The sequence below is a fragment of the Acanthisitta chloris genome, unplaced genomic scaffold (assembly GCF_000695815.1).
Source record: "Acanthisitta chloris isolate BGI_N310 unplaced genomic scaffold, ASM69581v1 scaffold5624, whole genome shotgun sequence".
Taxonomy (NCBI): domain Eukaryota; kingdom Metazoa; phylum Chordata; class Aves; order Passeriformes; family Acanthisittidae; genus Acanthisitta; species Acanthisitta chloris.
The window spans coordinates 69,358-89,145 of NW_008669769.1; the positions used below are offsets into that span (position 1 = coordinate 69,358).

Below are 19,788 nucleotides of genomic sequence, written 5' to 3' on the forward strand. Positions count from 1 at the left end.
AGGGAGAAGAGGGAGAGCTTTTCCAGTGATTCTTCATCTTTGGCTCTGCAGTACCAAGACTCCTCTGTACTTTAATTCAGTCTGTGTTTCTATTTTGTTGTTTATAAACAACCCCTCTTATAAAATCCCATAAACACAGACATCCCTGGGAATGAGATGAACACTCTGGTCCAGTTAGGAAAGTCCTGGTTGTTTCCACACCTTTTGGCCTTTTATACTTCTTCTTTGATCTGACAGTGCTGAGGGGTTAGACTTTTTTTTTGGATAAATACATCTATTTTGGTGGAACCTCAAGGCCACATTTGTCCTCCTGTCCTCCATTCAGAAGCTACTCTTTTCTGCCTTCCTTCCCCAGTAACTTTAGATTGCTGTACATGCAATCCTTCAGTCATGCAAAAGTTGTATTTTTAGAAAGTTCTTCTTGGCTCCTACCTAGGGACGTGCAACCATAAAGTTCATCACTGCTTGGCCAGCCCTTCCCTGCTCTCCCTGCAGATGGATGGATGTTCCCTCTCACTAAATAAGTGCTGGGCCAGTTGCTAACCCCAGCACTACTGTTGGAAGGAAAAGTCAAACAGCTCAACTTCAGAGACCCTTTCTCTAAACACATTTACAAAACAAGTCAATAGCTGTTTGTTAACAGACTTTTCTGGTCATTTTGCTCACAGAATTCAACAAAACCATTTCCTACATGGCTTTTTTTTTTCATCTTTCACACCCTTGTGGACAGAGAGAGAGAGACTCCTGTCAATATTTGCCCCCAGGCAATGCAGCCATCAGATAGAAAGCCCCTGGGCAGTGGGCATTGCTCCTGGCCTTGCTCATCAGGTGGCTGCTGTGGTCCTTTGGCCCTGGGAGGTTTGATCCTGTGCAACCTTCACAGAGCAAAGACACCCCATGGGTCCTCTCTCTGCTGGAAGGGGACAGGCAGAGCAAGCAGTGCCATGAGTGGAAATGAGAGGTGATAAGTAATTAATTTCCTGAAATCTGGACAACTGTTCCCATCCCTTATCCACCTGCTGAAGGGATTTCCATTTTGTAACACCAGTGGTGATGCAGAGATTCCCTTCAAGGTTGTCTGAAATGGTGACAAGTGCCCAACTGGGAACAGAGATGTTTAATCCCAGAACCATTCTCACAGCACCTTTGCCTGCTTGTCCTTCAGCAATACCTGAACTGTACACAAATCCCTGCTGTGTTTTGCTGATAGAAATGGTACAAACACATAAGGGCACTTTCTTTCCTCCATCTTCATCCTGAGGTGGTGGGGAAAAAAATGAGTAAATGTTTACAGCTGCTGCAGCCAGAACAGAGTGAAAACCCAGAGGTGATCTTCTCTCTTTGTCTACCAAGAATATGAACAGAGGGAGGTTTCAATCCTTGTGAAAATTTTCTGACTATTCCTAGTGTCTTGATTATTTTTTCAAAGCAAGAAAACCCACTATTTTAAGGCATCACTAGAGGAATAAATTTGACAAGCCTTTATCCAAATCAATGTTTAAATTTTGAAAGGGGAAAAAAAATCCAGTGTGACTGACAAGGTCCTTTTCAAACACATAATATCCTGAACCTTACATGGCACTTCTGTGGGTGTTAGTCTAAAGAACTATCTTTACATGCAATGTAGCAAATGAACTGTGTAAGGCAAGGGCTGTAGCTATATGCATCCTTGCTGAGTAGTACTATAGGATTGTAAAACCTGACAAGCTAGTTCTTTTAAAGCTCCATGTCTCCAGGGAAAAGGCTGGTGTATTCTTGCTCTTCAAACACCTGAAAAGTTTGTTCTAGACTAACTGTTGCCATTTATACTCTATGTTACTCGGAATAGAGCCTTAAAAAAAAAGTCTAATCCCAGGCAGTTGATCTCTAAAGAAGTCAGGGTGGAAGAGGTGCTGTGGGGGAAGCTGGTAGAGGTGAAGGAGATGCAGCTCTGGCTCTCACCAGAGCTCATTGTCCTTTTCCCATTGAGGAAATGTTTACCTGTTCTTTCCCCTTGTCTGTTAGGAGAGGGCTGGGAGTCTTGTAGCCAGTCCCATCCCAGCCTGCTGGCAGAGAGAGGTGAAACACTCAGAGGTGGGATTTGGATGACTCTTTGGTCAGGAATGAGGAGTGTTGGTAGCCTGGACCATAGAATGGTTTGGGTTGGAAGGGACCTTAAAAATCATCGAGTTCCAACCCCTGCCATGGGCAGGGATGCCACTCACTAGATAAACAAACCACTGGTTGCTGCTCCTTCCCATGGGGCTGTGCAGGACAGGGGCAGCAATGCAAGCACCATGACCACGTGTGAGAGCTCTGATTGAGGACAGACAGAGGAGCAGTGAACTGTGCTGGCTGAAATTGGGACTGCTGCTTGCTATGGGCTGCCTAAACACACCCCCCATTCCATGAGAAAAAAACACTGTTAAAATGTGTTGCTAGTCAAAATATGGCAGAAAATACAGTTTTACAAACCTCTTGACGTAAAAACTTCAAAAATATGTGGGATATGGAGCAGTAAGAGACACCTGACAAACTGCTGGGCATAAAGGCAGCTGCAAACTACCCAAAGATACAGGAGGCACTGAGGCTGAAAGCAAGACTGGTGGAAGAACTCTCCTGTCATTTTTGTTCTGCTGTGGAAACAGCTCAAGTTGTTACTGGGAACAGTTTGCAAAGGCTCACACAAAGCCACTGTCAGAAATAACTCGAACGCAGAGAGGAAAAAATTGCTCGAGAGTTCTTTTGGGAAGGATTAGATTTTAAATAATTGCCATTTATAAGTTAATTTCACATCCTTTTGGAGCTTGGCCTACTAGGATTTGAAGGCTTGACTGGAGCTGGCAGACAGGGTGGGCACTGATTCCAGGGCCTGTGTGCCAAGAAAAAGGAAAATATTAAGAGTAAAAATTGGCAATGCAAAAATAAAGGCCAGGGAAATAGAGGGAAATGAGATTAAGTTTAGGAAAATTGTTGTTTTCTGAGCCATGGACTGATTTTATGTCTGGCATATTAGTCAGAGTCTTACATGAGCCTGGCCTTTGTGATCGATGCCTGAAGAGAAACTGGTGGAGAACACAGCTCCAACACTTTAATGATTTGTAAATCCATGATTTCGTTATTTTTAATCATGGGTGGTTTTGTAATTTAAATTCATATCAAAGCCTATTAAAAGCAATGGGGAGACTCCTCTCAGCTTTAACAACTTTGCATCAAGCCCTGTAAAAATAGATGCTGCATGCCTCAAGGCTTCTGCTGCAGCCTTACCAACTGTGTCCAAGCTGAAAAGTAAAGCCATAACTCTTCTGTTTCTTACCCCAAACATTTCAGGATCACGAGTTATTGGGGCCCAGATGAAGCTTGTGTGACATCTCTCAGTCCCTTTAGCCAGTGCTGGACTAGTCCTGAGGGATCTGAGCACACACACCCCCTCTGTGTTTCCCTGGGCTGGTTTGATAGCAGAGAGGTGCTCTACGGCCCAGGAAACACTTTGCATGGAGCCATACAGTAGATGAACAACTCCTTCTGCAAAGAAAAATGTGTATGGTGAAAAGAAAAATGCCCAGGACAGCAGTGAACCCAGAGTGGAGTCCTGTTGCAAGGGCTGTTCCTCCTCTCAGGGCAAGTCAAGCCATTGCTAAACCAGAGGGCACTGAATTAGAGGCCACCCTGAGTCATGGAGCAGCCACAAAGACATCATCCACAGCTTGCAAATCACCTCTGCTAGGATGTGGGCAGACCAGGCCAGATCTTCATCTTCCTTAGAGCTTTTTGGGCATATTGTGGTGCACATTTTTAGTCATGACTGCATGCAGAAGTCCTCTCTACAGCACTGAGGAGATGCTGGCAGCTCACAGCCCACGGTGGGCAGCACCTCACCACTGACCCTAGCAAGAGTGATGGTGAAGCTCCTCCAGCCCTGCACGAGGCAGATGACATCTGGCTGCATCCAGCACCCAGCTCAGTGGGGGATACTCACTGGAGGAGAACGAGCCCAGCGCTAACACCCACGTATCAGGTAAAACCACACGCCAAGAAACTGGAGATGCAGACAGATTCAAGAGAAACTGATGCAAACAGATTGTTAGACAGCCTTATGGATCTCAGTGAAGGACATGTTTTTCTTTCTGGAAGACAGCCATGATGTAGAAATAGACTGAAACCAAGAAAGAGGACTGCAGCCGTAGCTGAGGCTGTATATTTAAACATTATTGCTGTCTGACCATCTGGGCCTACAGCTAAATTTACCTACAAATTATTTGCAATGTTTCTACATCTTGAGAGGTAAAAGGTGCACTTGATACTTTATGCCAGAAGGAAAGGCAAAATAAATGTCCTGGGTCAGATTCCTCCAGTGTCAAACCTGTGTGTGTGGGTTTGGATGCCCAACCTGTCTGCAACACCTGCCTTGCACCCCAGGGTGGGTGCTCTGCAAGCACAGAGCCCCTCCACAGCCAACACAAAATTTTGATGTGCACTCCTGATCTGTACAACAGAACTCTGTACAACGACTGGCAGTGCGAAAACGCATCTTTTTTTTTTGCCTTTATGGAGTTACTGATTTCTTTCTTGAACCATGGACAGAAGACTCTTTTCATGATTAAAATACTCACGTGGGATCCAGAAAGCTTAGCCTCTGACTCAGCTAAGCCAAGCTTGTTTGGTTCCTCCTGTGCACCTGGATCCCAGGAGAAAGCCCCCAAACCAGGTGAGGTCTGGCAGACCCCAAGACATCAGGGAAGGTTTGGTGTGAGCCTCTGACAGGCCACAGGAAGCTCATGTGAGGGGGACTGACAGATTCTGGTTGACAAAGTTGTCTTTTGCAAATTTTGAAACCTTCCCCCACAACATGAGGCACCTGCATCTAGCCTTGTGTTGATCACTGCTGTGAAAAGAGTCCACCACACCAAATTTGGAGTGCCTGAGTCACTCTTTTGGGTACTGGCTTACCAATTCCTCCTTTGAAAGGCCAATGGGTGAGGACAGCTGTACTGTCCCCTGACTCTTGCTGGTCAGAACTTGGACATCTCCAGCTCTTTTGGGAGTGCCTCAGCACCTACACTGGAGTCCTGAGTGTTCAACATCTCATCAGGCTCAGTGTAAACTAATCTTTCACCCTATGGCTGTTCTGTTTCTCCTCTTAAGGTAATTTTCCCATCTGAATGGTTCTGTGCAAATGGTTCTTCCAGTTTTCTTTAGACAGAAAACCAGGAAAGTATCTGCAGGACAATCACAACCCACAGTTGTTTTTTTCTGATCTTAAACCAAAACCCCATATTAGTCTCCAATTACTGCCCATCAACTTGAGAAGGACTAAAAGTAATTATACTTGGGGATTAGAAAAATTAAGTCTCAAGAGACATGGGACTGTTCAGCTTTTTAATGCTGTTGATTACATCTTTCTGTTCTGTGTGCCATAGAAGTAATAAAATTTAAATATTGTATAAAAGTGATCTGTGATGGGTGATGGTACAGAACTGATCTCGTGGTTCAGCTTGTCTATGATTTTTAGCACATTAAAAATAGCCATAGGGAAAGTCTTAAATGCTTCCATCCATCCCACATTATGTATAAATCGTCTCAATCCAAAGACTAGCTTGGTAATAAAGCTCCTCTGTCTAGCTAGTTGTGAGCATCCTGCCTTCAGAGGGTTTCTGTTCAACAAATGGCATGGAAAACTCTTCCAAGGCCAAAATACGTGAATGAGATTTATTAATCCTGTAGCCCCTGTCACTCATGATAATGCTAATAATCCATAAGCCATACATCACATCTAACATCCCACATAACAAATGCATCTCTGGGAGATGAACAATAAATCCTGTATGCACTCTGCTCCCTCCTCCTCTGCCTTGATGAGAAAGCCCCAGATTTGGTGCAGCTCTTTCTGGTTACCCTGGTTCCTCCTTGCTTCCCACAGTGGCAGGGGCTGACACTGTCCCAGGCCCTTCCAGGGACAGCTCCTCCATCAGTACTTGTCGCTGTATTTGCAGTCAGGGTAGCGGTAGGCGAAACGGGAATCGCAAGACTGCAGAGGTTTCAGGATCTCTGCCAGCTTTGCTATGGCCTCGTTGACACCCTGGTCATCAGTGAGGCCACTGGCACAGTGCTGCAGGAAGCTGTCTATCTTCTCCTGCACAGGTTGCAGGAATTTCCCCTTCAGGAGCTTGGGCAAAAGCTCTTGACACACCATGATGAGGCTGTGCTTCTCTCTGATGGAGTTACAGGACACAAATGCAGATTGGCAGTCCACAGTCAAACAGCTGAATATGTCTTTGTACTCCTGCTGGCCATCGATCAGCTGAGGCCCTATTGGAGACAGTCAAAGCAGTTGTTAGAAACATGGCAGTGAACTCTTGGATAATCACAGAGGTTTGTAGCTCTGTATGAGCATGGGGTTTGTTACTATCTGAAGGTTACAGCCACCTTTCAGCACGAAGTACTCGGTGCTGTAGCTGTGTATGGGCCAGTTTCCTCACTCCTGAAATATTTAGATATTTCTGAATGACAGAGCTCTGCAGAACTACCTGACAGAGGAATTAGAGAGTCTGTCAAGTCAAACTGATGCAGAAAAACATGAGAAGTGGAGCACAGGCGTAAACTGTGGAGTTTCTACAAAAACTACCCCAAATAGCCAAACTTGTCATTTTTTCCATGTTACCTAAAATCATTAAATTGCAACAACAGCTCATCTAGCTGGAGTCAAGTTAACACTAATAGCTGTTGGGACAAGAAAAGGAAACCCAGTGGAAAATTCTGACAGCTCCTTCTGAATATCTGAGACCTGCTCAGCTGAATGTGTGAGCTGAGAAAAGGCCTGTTGAAAATTCAAACATTCAGAATGAAACTGCTAAATTATTGGAAGAATAGCCTTTGCCCAGCTCTGCTTCCAGGAGTAGATCAACACAACCTGTGAAAAGTGACTAGTAACTCTTGATTTTATATAAAAGTGACAAAAGGAGGATTTTGTTGTTATAATAATAATTATAACCATTATTATTTAATGTGATAAATACGTGTATAGAGGGTCAAATCTAACACAATGCTTGAATGAAGTTATGAAATTTCAGCTTGCAAATATTGATATTTGTGTAGCAAAAATTGTTAAAAGAGGTGATTTAGGAAGTTTTCAAATGAGTGTCCAGCAGTGTGCGCACAAAGCTGCTGTCAGCCACAGAGGGGGTCAGTCACCAAAGCACTGACTGCACAAACAGAATACCTTCCTGACTCTGAGCCAGGATGGGAGGAGCTGCAGTCAGTAAATCTCTCTGTGAACATCTCAGTATTTAATTTATCAAGCAATGTTCGGTTGATTAAAAAAAAAAAACAACATAAAAACCAAGCAGTAGGGCCAAGCATAGCAGGTGAAAGCTCTGTTTGCCCTGCCTTGCCGAGCCCTCCCGCGACAGACGCGCGGCCAGGGAACCTGCTGAGTACCTTCCTCCTTGTCTATGATGCCCAGCGTGCTGGCATCCCGGATGAACAGATGCCCGTTGCTAAACACGCCGAAGGTGCCAGCGTTCACGTGGGTGAAGTAGAAGAAATAGTTGAGGTCGTTGGTGCCCATGGAGCGGAGGACAGCGAGGAGCTGGAGGGCCAGGTCTGCGGCCACCTCGGGGGCCGCGCTGAAGAAGTCACGCAGGGGTTGGGTGCTGGCACTGACCACCAACCGCCCGCAGGAGCCCAGGTACCGCGGGAAGGGCCATCCCTCCACGTCGGGGAAGATCTGCCGAGGAGAACAGGAATGGGGGGATCACCCCTGTCTTCACAGAATCATAGAATCAACCTGGTTGGAAGAGACCTCCAAGATCATTGAGTCCAACCCCACCGTGGTCACTAGACCATGGCACTAAGTGCCACATCCAGTCTCAGCTTGAAAACCTCCAGGGATGGTGAATCCACCACCTCCCTGGGCAGCACATTCCAATGCCTGAGCACTCTCTCTGGAAAAAATCTCTTCCTAATATCCAACCTAAATCTCCACTCTGCCCATGGACTCCCCTCCCTCCCAGAGTGGTTTCAAGCGCCCTATCCAGCTTCAAGCAGCAGTGCCAGTGTTGTTTTGGTTTCTAAAGCAGCACAAAACCCCTTCCCACCCCACCCTCCCCTAGCAGCTGGGAAAGGCACTGCTCTGTCCTGAAGTAGTTATGATGCTTTTCTTTCTTTTTTTTTTTTTTTTTTCCCTTTTTTTTTTTTAATGAAGGAAGAATCTGATATTTCAAGACTTATTGTATGAGGGAGACTAGCTGGAAAGTTCAGGATAATAATAGATTTCAAATTCATGAAAATTTTAGCCACAGAACAGCTAATTTTAGGTGTCTTTGATGAGTCCCTCACGAACACTGCATAGCTGATGTCACAGCTCAGAGGTGAGGTGGGGGCTAAAGTAGTTCTTGCTCATTTTTAAGAACTGCCTGGAACTTTTGTAAGAGACTTTGCAATCTCAGGGACAGAAGTGCTGGGTGTTTGCTACATGAGGACACCTGGGCTGTGCTCCCTACACCCCTGCAGCTCAGGCTGGCAGCAGAGTTATCCCAGGTGAAAACTAAGCCATATGACTGCTGAACTAAGCCAACACACAGCTTTCTGCCACTTACACTATAACTTATCTGTCTCTCCAGCACCCCAGACCCTGCCAAGGCATTTTGAACTCGTCCAGTTTCATGTTTAAGGTTGCTTCTCCCTTCTGCTGTGAAGACATTTTGGGTAATCACATGACATCAAGCCATTTCTCTTTGGCATATTTTTCTCACCTTTTTAAGCTGCATTCCCATAGCTTTAGAGTTCTAAGAGCTCGTGTCCCACTGAGCCATGGCCAGGGTGACTGAATGATCCCCAGTTGCCTCCCAGAGCACAAGCACCATTCCCCCTCCCTGGACAGGGTAGAGCCCTGTGCTCTGCTGAGGGTGGCAGTGATCTGGGGCCAGAGATGCAGCTCTTCATGGAATCATAAAGGGTTACAAGAAACAGCAATGATGACTAAGGGTGGGGTGGGGTGGGGAAAAGTGAGGATATTCCTTTGGAGACATGGAAAGAGAGGAGCCACATGCCACACATGCCAACAGGGGACTGGGGAGGGTCATGAGGCCTCCCAACTCACTGCCTTCAGACCCAGATTTCAGTTGTATTTGGGATTCCACCAAACATTTCTTTGAAGCTTCACTTTGCCATGGAGGTAGTTACCAGTGGCATGCAAATGGAAAACACAGCACTGGCACATGGAGCATAAGAAATCAGTGCTCCCCAAGTTCATGTTCAATATCCATGCTGCGTCTTGGCCCTCCCACACTAAATCATGCTCTTTCTTTTTCATAAACAGGCTGTGATTTTAAGTCATGTATTAGCAATGCAAAGTTAACCCTGTGAAGTATTTGGGATGTGCAAATCCTTGGCTTTCATCGTCACTACTGCAATAACCTGTCCGGGTTCTGATTTATTTATTTGGGTGACTGGGCATCCATATCTCTCCACAGCTTCACAGGCTGATGCCAGGAGCACCTCAAGACTCTGTTTGGCTTCAGCCATCCAACCCCTACACTTTATGAAGACCAAGCCAAAGGTCAGGGCTGGGACTCCTGCAGCTGGGGACTGGTGCATATCTCATGGAAGGATTTTCTTGCAGTGGGTTGAGGGTGGTGTTCCAAGCTGAGGGAAGGTGGTCCATACCTGTAACAAGATGGGGTGTGAATTCACTGACAGGGTGTAGAGCAGGCGCAGTTTGTCCCGGTCGGTGAGGTGGTCCATGTAGATGCTGCCAGCGTCCGGCACCTCAGCATAGCGCCGCACGATCCTGTCCAGGAGCCGCTGGGATGGGCAGCGCAGCATTGGGCTAGACAGGCCCTGGTGGGTGGGAAAAACATGGCAAAGATGTCTATTTTCCAGCCTGAGATGTCACAGTGTCCTTGGCTCATGCTGGGAGTATGGGCACCTCTGTGCTCTGCCCACTGCACCTCTGCCCACTGAGGCACAGGTCTGTATGGGCACATGGAGGGATCTCCACAGCAAACCCTCCCAGGAAAAGACCCACACCATCCAAAAATGTAAGTTCACAACTCAGGTTTCCAGAATGGCATCATCACGGCACAGCCATAGATGCTGCAAACCTCATATTCCTCCAGCTGCACCGTGTGTCTCTGTGCCACAAGACCTCCTCCCTCTGCCTGGGTTTCCAGCCCTGGCATCCTGGCTCACTGGTGGAGGCCCTCCTGTTGTTAAGAGAGTGAGTCACTTCCCTCATTAAATAATCTTCAGATCGCTTCGTTATTTGCTTAACCTGTGAGCAGCTTTCTTGAAAATACTATTTGCTAAGGTCAGTAAACATGCTTTAAAAGTGTAAATAAACATTGTGTGTGAGTACAAGCACAGGATATATTCTCTCTCTGATAAACTCATGCATTAACTATCAAAACCAAATTTGAATAGCCTGTGCATATTTTTTTGTAAATACCAGCAGCAAATAAAGAACTGTTGGGCTAATGGAGTCAATTATCATCGTATTTTGCTGTTCAGATTTGGAAGTTTGTCACAAGCAATCGATGGCTGGTATAAATGGCATGGGAATTTACACCTTTGTAGTAAAAAATTACCTATTTTTAAAATTCAGATAGTCTTCCTTAATAGCCAAGGAGAGAGGATGTATTGAGGGCTGCCCACAGTGGTACAGAAGCACTGCCCTGCTATACCTCTGCTGGGGAAGGCAATCAGGTTTTTCTAGGCATTTTTATGCAAATGATCCCAGTAACCAAATTTACTCTTTTTTGGGTTTAATATGAAGTTTGGGAGATGTGCTTCAGAGGAAAGGGCACTGAAGCTCACATTGTTCCCTGCCATTCTTCATGCTGAGAGCAAAGATTTGACTCAGCATCTCCCCAAGTCATTTGGTAACTCTGAGGTAGGTCTCTCAGCCCTTCCTGTGCGAGCTGTTCATTTGGCATGAAACAACTCTCCAGCCATGACAAAGAAATAAAGAAATAAGGAAAGGAGGATTATGACAGTCTCCCAGTTGGAGGTGGAAAGAAGGGACTGGATGTCCCACTTGTCCTCCTCTGCATCCCTCAGTGAAGTTCCAGCCTCTCCTTCCTTGGCCATCAGTTGCACAAAACAAGTCCTGAATGCCAAAGCTGATCAAAAAACTACTTGAGAAACACAGCCCCAACTGAAGTGTTGTTTCTCAGCAACTGAAGAACCCTTTGTTTCCCAAAAAGAATAAAACATTTTCCAAAAATAATTCTCCTCAGTTCCAGTTACAAATCTTCATACAATCAGCAGCATCTTATCACCCCAGGGAATAAGACCTGACAGAGAGCCTGACGTATTGTTTGTGACTGATATAGAAATCTTCTTATTTACTTTGATTAAATACCCACAATTTTATATCTGACAGTAAGTAGTTCCTGCAAACCTAACTGCACTCAGCTGTGATTTCCCCCCCACACCTGCACAGTATGTGAGGCATTTTAAACCCCATGTATGCATACACATGTGTGTGTACCACAGATGTACTCAGAATTCACTGATGTAAGATGACCTCTGAAAGACTTCTCCTTGCTCTCTTCCCTTTTCAGCCAGCCCTGGTCTGTGATATCCAGTTTTGGGCCCTGAGAAACTATAGGACACATCCCCACTCTCAGCAGGTTTACTGAAACGTATCTGTGATGAAGAGGTACCAGGTCAAAGAGAAGGCAGGACTGAGAGGTGGCTCTGGGAGCCCCATAGTGCCCATCCTTCCCTAGGGTGGACTAGCTGACAGATCTGTGAGCTGCTGCCCATGTGCAGCAAAGTGATGTCTACTGGACTCACAGGCCACATAAGTGGAGTGCTGGCACATCTGCTGAGTGCAGGTGGAGATGCTGGTCAGTAGCTTCAGACAGTCCATCCTAGAGAGACAGGATGCAAATGGCTGGATTTTCACCTTGGTGCTGCTTTCCTCTGTCTGCCAGCAGCATTTTCCGGGCTCTGTTTTGTAGTCAGGGCTGTGAATTTGCCCTGTGGGCAATCTGTGCTGAAACTAACCTGCTTTGTTGTTGCTCTTCCCCTCCAACAGGAAAAGCACGGAGTGTTGTGTGAGGTGATGAGCTCCTGGGCAAAGCACTGGGTGTCTGGGACTGCTGTGCAGGCTGAGCCCAGCTAAATCCTGCTCAGCTCTGAGGCAGGCTGGAATTTAAGACTAAAGACTTTGCTGCATCCAAAAAAGACTTCCATTGTGGTGCTGAAATAATCACTGTGGCAGGCAGCTCAGCTGATGGTTGGGTCAGGCAGGGCAGGCAGTGTAAAGCGAAAAAACATTACTTCATGGTCTGTCATTTTGATTCAAGCACGTTATGGTTTGTTGCAATTCTCAGTCTATAAGACAAAATTACCTGAGCCCATTAGCTTTACTCAGTGCTGCTCTAAATGAAAATCTGCAGGGAGAGGAGTACAGACACCACTGGGTAACTGGAACTTTGTGAAACAGGTTGGGCATCATGTCAGGCATCAGGAGCAGTGTGCTGATAACACCTCTGAAAAGAGGGAAGGAAGGGAAATAAAGCCATCAGAACAGTAACTCTATGGAGGGGCAGTGACAACACCGGGCTGGGGTGCAGGCAGAGGTGCTGCTGCAGGTTCCAGCTGGGAGCAGGGCAGGTGGAGTGGCCAGAGAGGAAGGAGATCCCCATCTCTGTGTGGCCAGATGGCTTGGGGAAGTCATGCTGTAACCTGTGGTGTCCCACATGGCAGGGCTGGGGGTCTCACCTACAAACTCACACACACAGTATGACTGAAATGTTGTTGCCACTGGCTGTTTTTCAATTAGAGTGCTGTGAGCACATGCCTTATCTTAAAAAGTGATTGGTTCTCTGGATCACTGTGCTTCTCTGTGTATTCGAACCTACATGCTCTTAGAAGGGATTTGTATTCCAATTTAGATTTCTCTGATGGATTTACAGAACCATAGGACCATGAAAACATGGACAGAACAATCCAGAGGCTGATGTGCAGAGGTCTGGGCCTCCCTGCAGCCTCCCATGCCCTCTCCAACTAAAATACTGTAGGGATTGCTGCAATGTGCCAGGGAGTTTGTCCCTGGGCACATCCCCCCAGGCTGGCCCTGAGCTCACTTGAGAGGCAGCCTGGAGCTGGCTCCAGCTCAGCTTCCCCTGCTGCTGCACAGAGAAATTCAAGCTCCTGGGAGAAACTGGATAGGTGCAAGGTCAGGGTGCCCCAGCCAGAGTCTCTGTGTGGTGCTTTGTGCATGTGTATGTATGTGTGTGTATACATATGTGTGAGCAACGTGTGTGTGTAACCCAGTCAGCTCAGCTGGGAGTTCAGTCTCAGAGATGATGGGGTAGGGAAAACTGTATAGCCCATGAAGAGCCTTTTAAGGAGAAGGATCTGGGCTCAGCTAATGATTTAACTTTGCAGCAGATCTGAGATACCACAGAGCCACATTTCTCCAGTTACTTTTTCACCCAGCTCAGCAAATGGAAGTTTTAAGCCTTCAACTCCTTCCCTTTCACACAGTGCTGCTGGGGTGGGTGTGGGGGGATGTTGCAGTTTTGCACAAACCCCCTGGACACAACAGCAAGGCTGGAGGACCTGGCACCTCAACTTGCCCTCCCACAGGCCCCTGCAGTGCTGCCTGGGGGGACAGCAGGTGACTGGGAACTCCTGCCTGCCACCCCAGGGAGGAATTGTCCCTGCCTGGAGTGCACAAGCTCAGGTGAGGGATGCTCTGAGTGGAAGTGATACAAATATGTCCCCTCTCCCTGCTGCCTCTTCTGAGGTTACTAAACAAAGTACAGTGTAGCTTAGCTCCAAAAAAATATTTCCCTGCCAGGTATGTGCCACTCAGGAGGGTACTGGCTTTTGGGGTGACATGCTGTGCTGGACTGTCAGTGATTTTTGTGAGTCCTTCTCAGTGCAGATCAGGCACTAGCCTTACCCAGCTGCTTCAGCATGGGATCTCTCACACTCCTTCTTCAGGTGTGCTGCTCCATAGGGTAACAGAAGCAGAAAACCTAAAGCAGCACAGCTTTAGCACTCAGCAAAGCTGAGAGGATGTGGCAGCATGCAGGCAGGAGGAAGCAGTTGCCTTTATAGGGAAAATAAAAAAGAAGTCTCTTTTTCACACCCACTTCCCTCTTGGAAGGGGGAGACATACTGGAGTAATCCTTCCTTGCCTCTCATGGTCTTGTCTAGAGTATATCCAATCTCTACCCTGGACCCTGCCCCTTTTCCAGTGGTTATCACAATGTTTTGCCACTGTTTGGATGGGGTGAGGGGAATGCCCTGTGCCATAGCTGCCCATCTACCTGGTGGCGGTGACCCCCCTCACCCCAGTTTGCCTGTCCTGGCTTTGCCTGTGACACCCCAGGACTGTGACAGAAAGGGCAGCACACTTCTTTGTGCCTGAGGTCATTTGCTATGGATGGCAGGAGGATGAGTAATCGAGGCTCCAGCTCTGCCTGTGCCTTACACCCTGCCAGCCATGAGCAGAGGGGTCCATGCTGCCCTGGTCCATGGCTCAAAGTAAAATCAACTTCAAGGCATGGACTGCCCTTCTAGGTGCAACTTTATGATCAAAAAAACCTCCATCAAAACACTGAGACATGATGGAAAACTAGGGGAAAAAAATAAAAAGACAGAAATATCCCCACTGAAACTGTGACCATGTTTGTATGCATGACCCTGTGTTATCCCTGTGCCCGAAGCCACTGGGTGCTATGGTTTGCCATGGACCTGCACAAGGAGCCAGGAGCTCGTGCCCTCCTCTCTGGGGCCAAGCCTAGCCTAGTCCTGGCCAGGCCAGGTGTTACCTGTGGCTGGGGAGTGTTGTCCCTGGGAAATGACACTCTTCTTCCCATCACGGTCTCATTTTGCTCCTCCCCTGCCATAGGTGGGTTTGGCTGAGGGCACACTGGGCTGCTCCTTCCCCACCAACCCGGCAGGAGGAAGAGTGCCAGCCATCACCCAAATCACCCTCCACCCGGCACGTTTCAGCCACTTCACACCCTTTTTCACCCCCCAAACCTCATGGCACCCCCTGAGGCTCCCTCTCCTCCCTGCTGCCCCAGCTGGTGTGGGGCACACACCTGGACCAGGTCTGGCGTGAGGCGCTTGGCCCGCAGCCACTTCTGGAAGCGACGCGTGCGGCGCAGGGCGCGCTCCAGGCTGCAGGTCCTCGTCTTCAGCAGGGCTGTGCAGATGCGTTTGTCGGCTCGGTCGTGCTGGTACTTGGAGGTCAGTCGGGTGATGTCAACCAGCCGCCAGCTCTTGGCATCGTCGGTGTAGTTGCCCGAGTAGCTGAGCAGGTAGCTGGGGGGCAGCTTTAAACGAGAAGAAAGCCAGGTGTCAAACCTGCCAAACCAAAACGAGAGCCCCACGGAGAGCGCGTTAACAAGCCACACGGACACCCGCACAGCAACAGCCACACTGAGCTTCTCCACTGCATGTTGGCACCAGGGGCTTTTGGCCATCGCCTGGCAAAGGCTGAGTGACCCCAGGCACCAGCTTGAGATGAGTGGGCTGAAGGAATCAGCTGAGGAAATGTGCTTTAGACAAAATATCATTCTTTGCTTCTCACTTAAACCATCCCTTGCCATGAGCAGTGCAATGGGGTGAGAGGTGAAACACTCAAATGGGATTTTTTGGGCCACATAGTGGAAGGGAGGAAAGGGAGAGGATTGCAGCGTTTTGGTTCATGGAGAATCCCTGCTGGTTTTATATTTCCTTAACCCTGGAGAAAGGGGCCCAGAAAAGGAGTACATGACACTTTTAGGGACCCTCCTGACAATAAAACCTTCTGACAATAAATGTATTTGGGAATAGCAAAATGACCTTTTGTTTTGAGTTGGTGTTTTCACTCAGTACTGGGGTCAACATGCCTCCCCTGATATCACTGACTGTATTTTAACAGCCAGGATGAGTGACCTCCACGACAGCAGCAGAGCTTGGGGTGTGATGTGGGGACAGGGTATGTGTGCCCTGGGTGTGCAATGTCACTGTAGCTATGGAGATCTTGCACTAATTTACTCCCCCTACACAGGCACAGGAGGGGAGCATATGGGCTGGGTAATTAGGTAATTTTTTTTTGTTTCAGCAGCCCCCTCAGCCCTGCCCACACACACATCGCACATGCTGGAGCTGAGGAGCACAGTGCCTGTTCTGTAAATGTATCTGTAACCTGCTCATGGAAAGTGCCTGAACTCTGACCTTTGCTTTGGCCAACGTCCTGCATTTGCTGCCTCTGAAACCTCCTGCCCTAACCTCCTTGCCCAAGAGCATAAGAAAGCATGTCCTAACTTAATCTCACCATAAATTAAAGCCTGTAGCTCAAAAGTGAAACAGGAGAGGCAAGAGGTTCCCTGCAGGATTAGCTAGCTGGAGTTAGATGAAAAGACATTAACAAATCTGAAAGCTGAAGCTGGTCTTTCCTTTCAGCTTCCAGTTGGGGAATCAGCACAGAGAAACTGTGTGGAGGAATTTCCTCTGATTTCAGGCTAATAACTGACTTGGTGACACTAACCACTGCCTGTGAGCAGAGACTGATCAGTCTCCCCATGGTCCCTCCTGAAGGCAGCACCTCACTCTCCTTCCCACACAGACCCTGTGCAGCTCAGCTCAGCTCAGCTCTGGGGAGAGAGGAAAGCCAGGCTCCCCAAACCCTGGTGCTTGACATGCTTTGGCTTTCAACTCTAGCCATGTGCCTCCTTCCAAAAATTTGCCCTGACTTTGGCTGACCAGAAGTGGGGGAGCCTGACCCCTTGTCTGGGTTCCAGTATTTCGGTCATTTGGGAGTTTTGCATGATATGAAATTGAAGCTTTCCTATGATTAGGGTACCTGACATGAAAATAAATGCCTTGTTTGGTTTTGGGTTTGGTTTTTATTGATCTGTTTTGGAGCTAGGACTAAAGAACAGAGAATAATTGCTTTGTCTCACTGTGATTTATTGTGCATCAGGACCCCTCCCAGTGCCTAATCTGCTAAGTGGGTGCAGTGTGCCAGGCACGTACAGGGAAGAGATGGCTATGGGCTGGGTTTCTATTGCTTTCTTTCTTTTCTATTTAAGTCAAGCACAAATATGCCTTGTGATTTGGCTCAAATGTGTGTGTTCAGGGGAGCTTACGTCAGGCAGATAGCAGGGAAGTGCCACCTCCTGCATGCAAGCAGCACATGGACATGTGAAAATCAGGGCTGAGCATTAATTTGTAGGTGGATGGAGCAAGTTCCTCCACAGAGCTTTTGGGGGAGAGCCACACAGGCCTGGGAACCTGTCATGGGCTGCAGCAAGTCTGTATTTGGCATCATTTCTGGGCAGCACTGCACTGGCCTGGCACACTTGCTAGATACTTTCAAGATTCATCATCAAGTTATGCTGTAACAAAACCTCACTCTTGTATGAAGCTTTTTAGCTAAGGGCCCAAATGTGTTTTAATTAAGACTTTCAGCAAGATCTGTGTGAATAAGTGAGTCACAGAATACAGATTTTAGATCAATCCAGAATTAAACACTGCAGAAAATAAAATTTTTTTTTGGATGAAGTATTTTGTTCCAGAAAAAATAATTTTGATTACATTTAGAGTTTTACTGTTAAAAAAATTAAGTCTTTAAAAAATAAAAAAAGAAGTGCCGTATAAAACTCCATCAAATTAAGATGCCAGTTTATTTCCTTCCTACTACTTTTGGCCATCACCAGCATTGGCACAAGACTGTGAATACTTTTGGTCAACTCAGTTTTGAAGTGTTTTGAAAATCTAATGTTTTAGGAAAGCTTTTGCTGTGCTCTGCTCTCAGTACAGTTGGTAGGCAGGCTTGGGATTCTCATTTACAGATTGATAAAGCTGGGCAAAGATAAGGGAAGTAAAGAACATTAGAGTACAAGATGAGTCACCAGCCGTTCTGGGAACAAAACCCACATCTTCTTACTGTGAATGCATGTCACAGCTCCCAGAAATGATAGAGAATTAATGAAGCATGTTCTAATGTGGATTAACACAGAGAAGCACCAAGTGCCATCTACCTTTTCGAACATGTGAAAAGGTACATGAGGGTGGATCAAAGAGCATAAGTGCCACTGAAATTTCCCCTATTTAACCTCCCACTTGACAAAAAAAAATCCCAGTTTTTTAAGAAATCAAGTGGGAGAACTAGTTTTACCCCTGCAAAGAAAAGCCTGAAGCTGAGTGACTGCTCAGGAGAACATTTTTAAGTTCCCCTTTCCAAAGCTCTCAAAGGAGAACTGCATGCTATCACTGATTTGTGTGCTGCGTGGCTTGTGGGAAGCCAACCACGGGCTGGTGGGAGAGGAAAAAAAAAGTTTCCAGTTTAGGAAGCCTCTCTGTCTTCCCTGAAGCAGAAGCATTGTGTTCCCACATGTTTGTGGCTCTGCACTCCCAGACCTCAGTCGGACCCTCTGCACACTCACTCCCTGTTCCCACTGTCCCTCGGAGGAGAGTCAGTGTGGGAACTCCTGCTTTCACTCACCTAGCACCTTTTTCTGCACACCCCATGCAGCATGCAGTGGCCACCTGCCAGCCAGAGGCAGTTGCTCCCTGCAGAAGGCTTCTGCTATTTTGGGCAGGGCTGGAAGAAGCTGCACAGCCCCAGCCCCTCCAGCTGGAACTGAAAGGTTGCACCTGCAACCAGCTGCATGTGCAGAAGCTGCTTTGTACCTGGCAGCAGGTCCTAAAAACCCTGCCCAGGCAAATACCACAGAGGCAGCAGCAGGTTGGGGCACAGGACAGGAGCCAGCTCCTGTGCCACCCTGCTGCAGGGAACAAAATGCATACCCTAAACACACACTCAGCCCCTCCAGCCCCATGCCAGCCTGGGTCAGCCAGATGAGCATGCTAGTGCAAATCTAGCCTGCTTTTTGGGACAGGAGTTGAGACTTGGCTGGGAGAAACCCATCACTGCTGGCTTGACCCTTCTTGGTGTCTGGACCTCACTTACTTCTCACTCTGGCCTTGCCCTTGGCAGGGAGATGGAAAGTCAAAGAGCAAAGTAGCAAGGGCTGGGACCCCCAGAGTGTCACAGCAAGAGGTGCCCCTGCCTAGCAAAGCCACAGGCTGCCTTTTTCCAGCAGCAGAAAGGGTAGGATGGATGTTCAGGATTACAAGTCCATCCCAGGCAAACCATTATGGTTTTACTATGCTACGTTTTATAGGATAGTTTAAGATTAAAATGGTGATTTGTCTAATACTATACTACTTACATTATAGCATTAAAAATACAATTTTGCTATAATCATTTCTTCTCCCCCAGGCTTTTATATCTATAAAAGAAAGTGCATATGGCTCTATAAATCATATCAGACCCAATAAACCCTTCCTTTGCCAAGCACTGCCTTTAACTTTCTCCTCAAATACAACTGGCAACATTTTCCCTGCTGTCATCAGACAGGCTCTGCTTTTGAGCCTAAAACTGATTGGATCGGTCTGATGACCACTTGGACAGCATTTGTCTCATCAGCATCAAGGCAAATGCATTTTCTGCCTCTGCCTTCAAGTTCTCACAGAAACCTCCCAAAGTGTACCAGTAATTTAGCCACGTCTATTTATAAGTGTGTGGGTAACCTGATGTGCAAAAGTCCTCATGCCTCAGGCAGTTTTAGGTCGCTTTTGATCTTAGTTAATATGCACATGAAATTCTGCACATTCATGTTGTTGCACCTGGTAGAAAATTATACAGTATGTTTATATGTTTGTAGTTAACATAGTCTGTTGGGAGAGCACCCTTTGCCTTTATCTGAGTAAAGTATGAGCAACTGATTGCTCATAATAAAATACTTCCAGTAAATCTAAACAAGCTGATTTCTTCCTTCCCTCTTT

The 19,788-nt window shown here is 47.1% G+C and overlaps 1 protein-coding gene across 1 annotated transcript in view; it reads right to left on the reverse strand.

Moving 5' to 3' along the window:
- Nucleotides 1-5,947: 5,947 nt before the first annotated feature.
- The window catches only part of LOC103801038 (chromosome unknown open reading frame, human CXorf36), a 14,362-nt gene continuing 521 nt past the window's right edge, over nt 5,948-19,788 (reverse strand). Inside the window, exons 2-5 of the mRNA XM_009073436.1 lie at nt 15,051-15,315; nt 9,646-9,819; nt 7,417-7,705; nt 5,948-6,288 (exon numbers count right to left, since the gene is read on the reverse strand). Coding sequence (XP_009071684.1) covers nt 5,948-6,288; nt 7,417-7,705; nt 9,646-9,819; nt 15,051-15,315 — 1,069 coding nt within the window. The remainder of the gene's footprint in view (nt 6,289-7,416; nt 7,706-9,645; nt 9,820-15,050; nt 15,316-19,788) is intronic.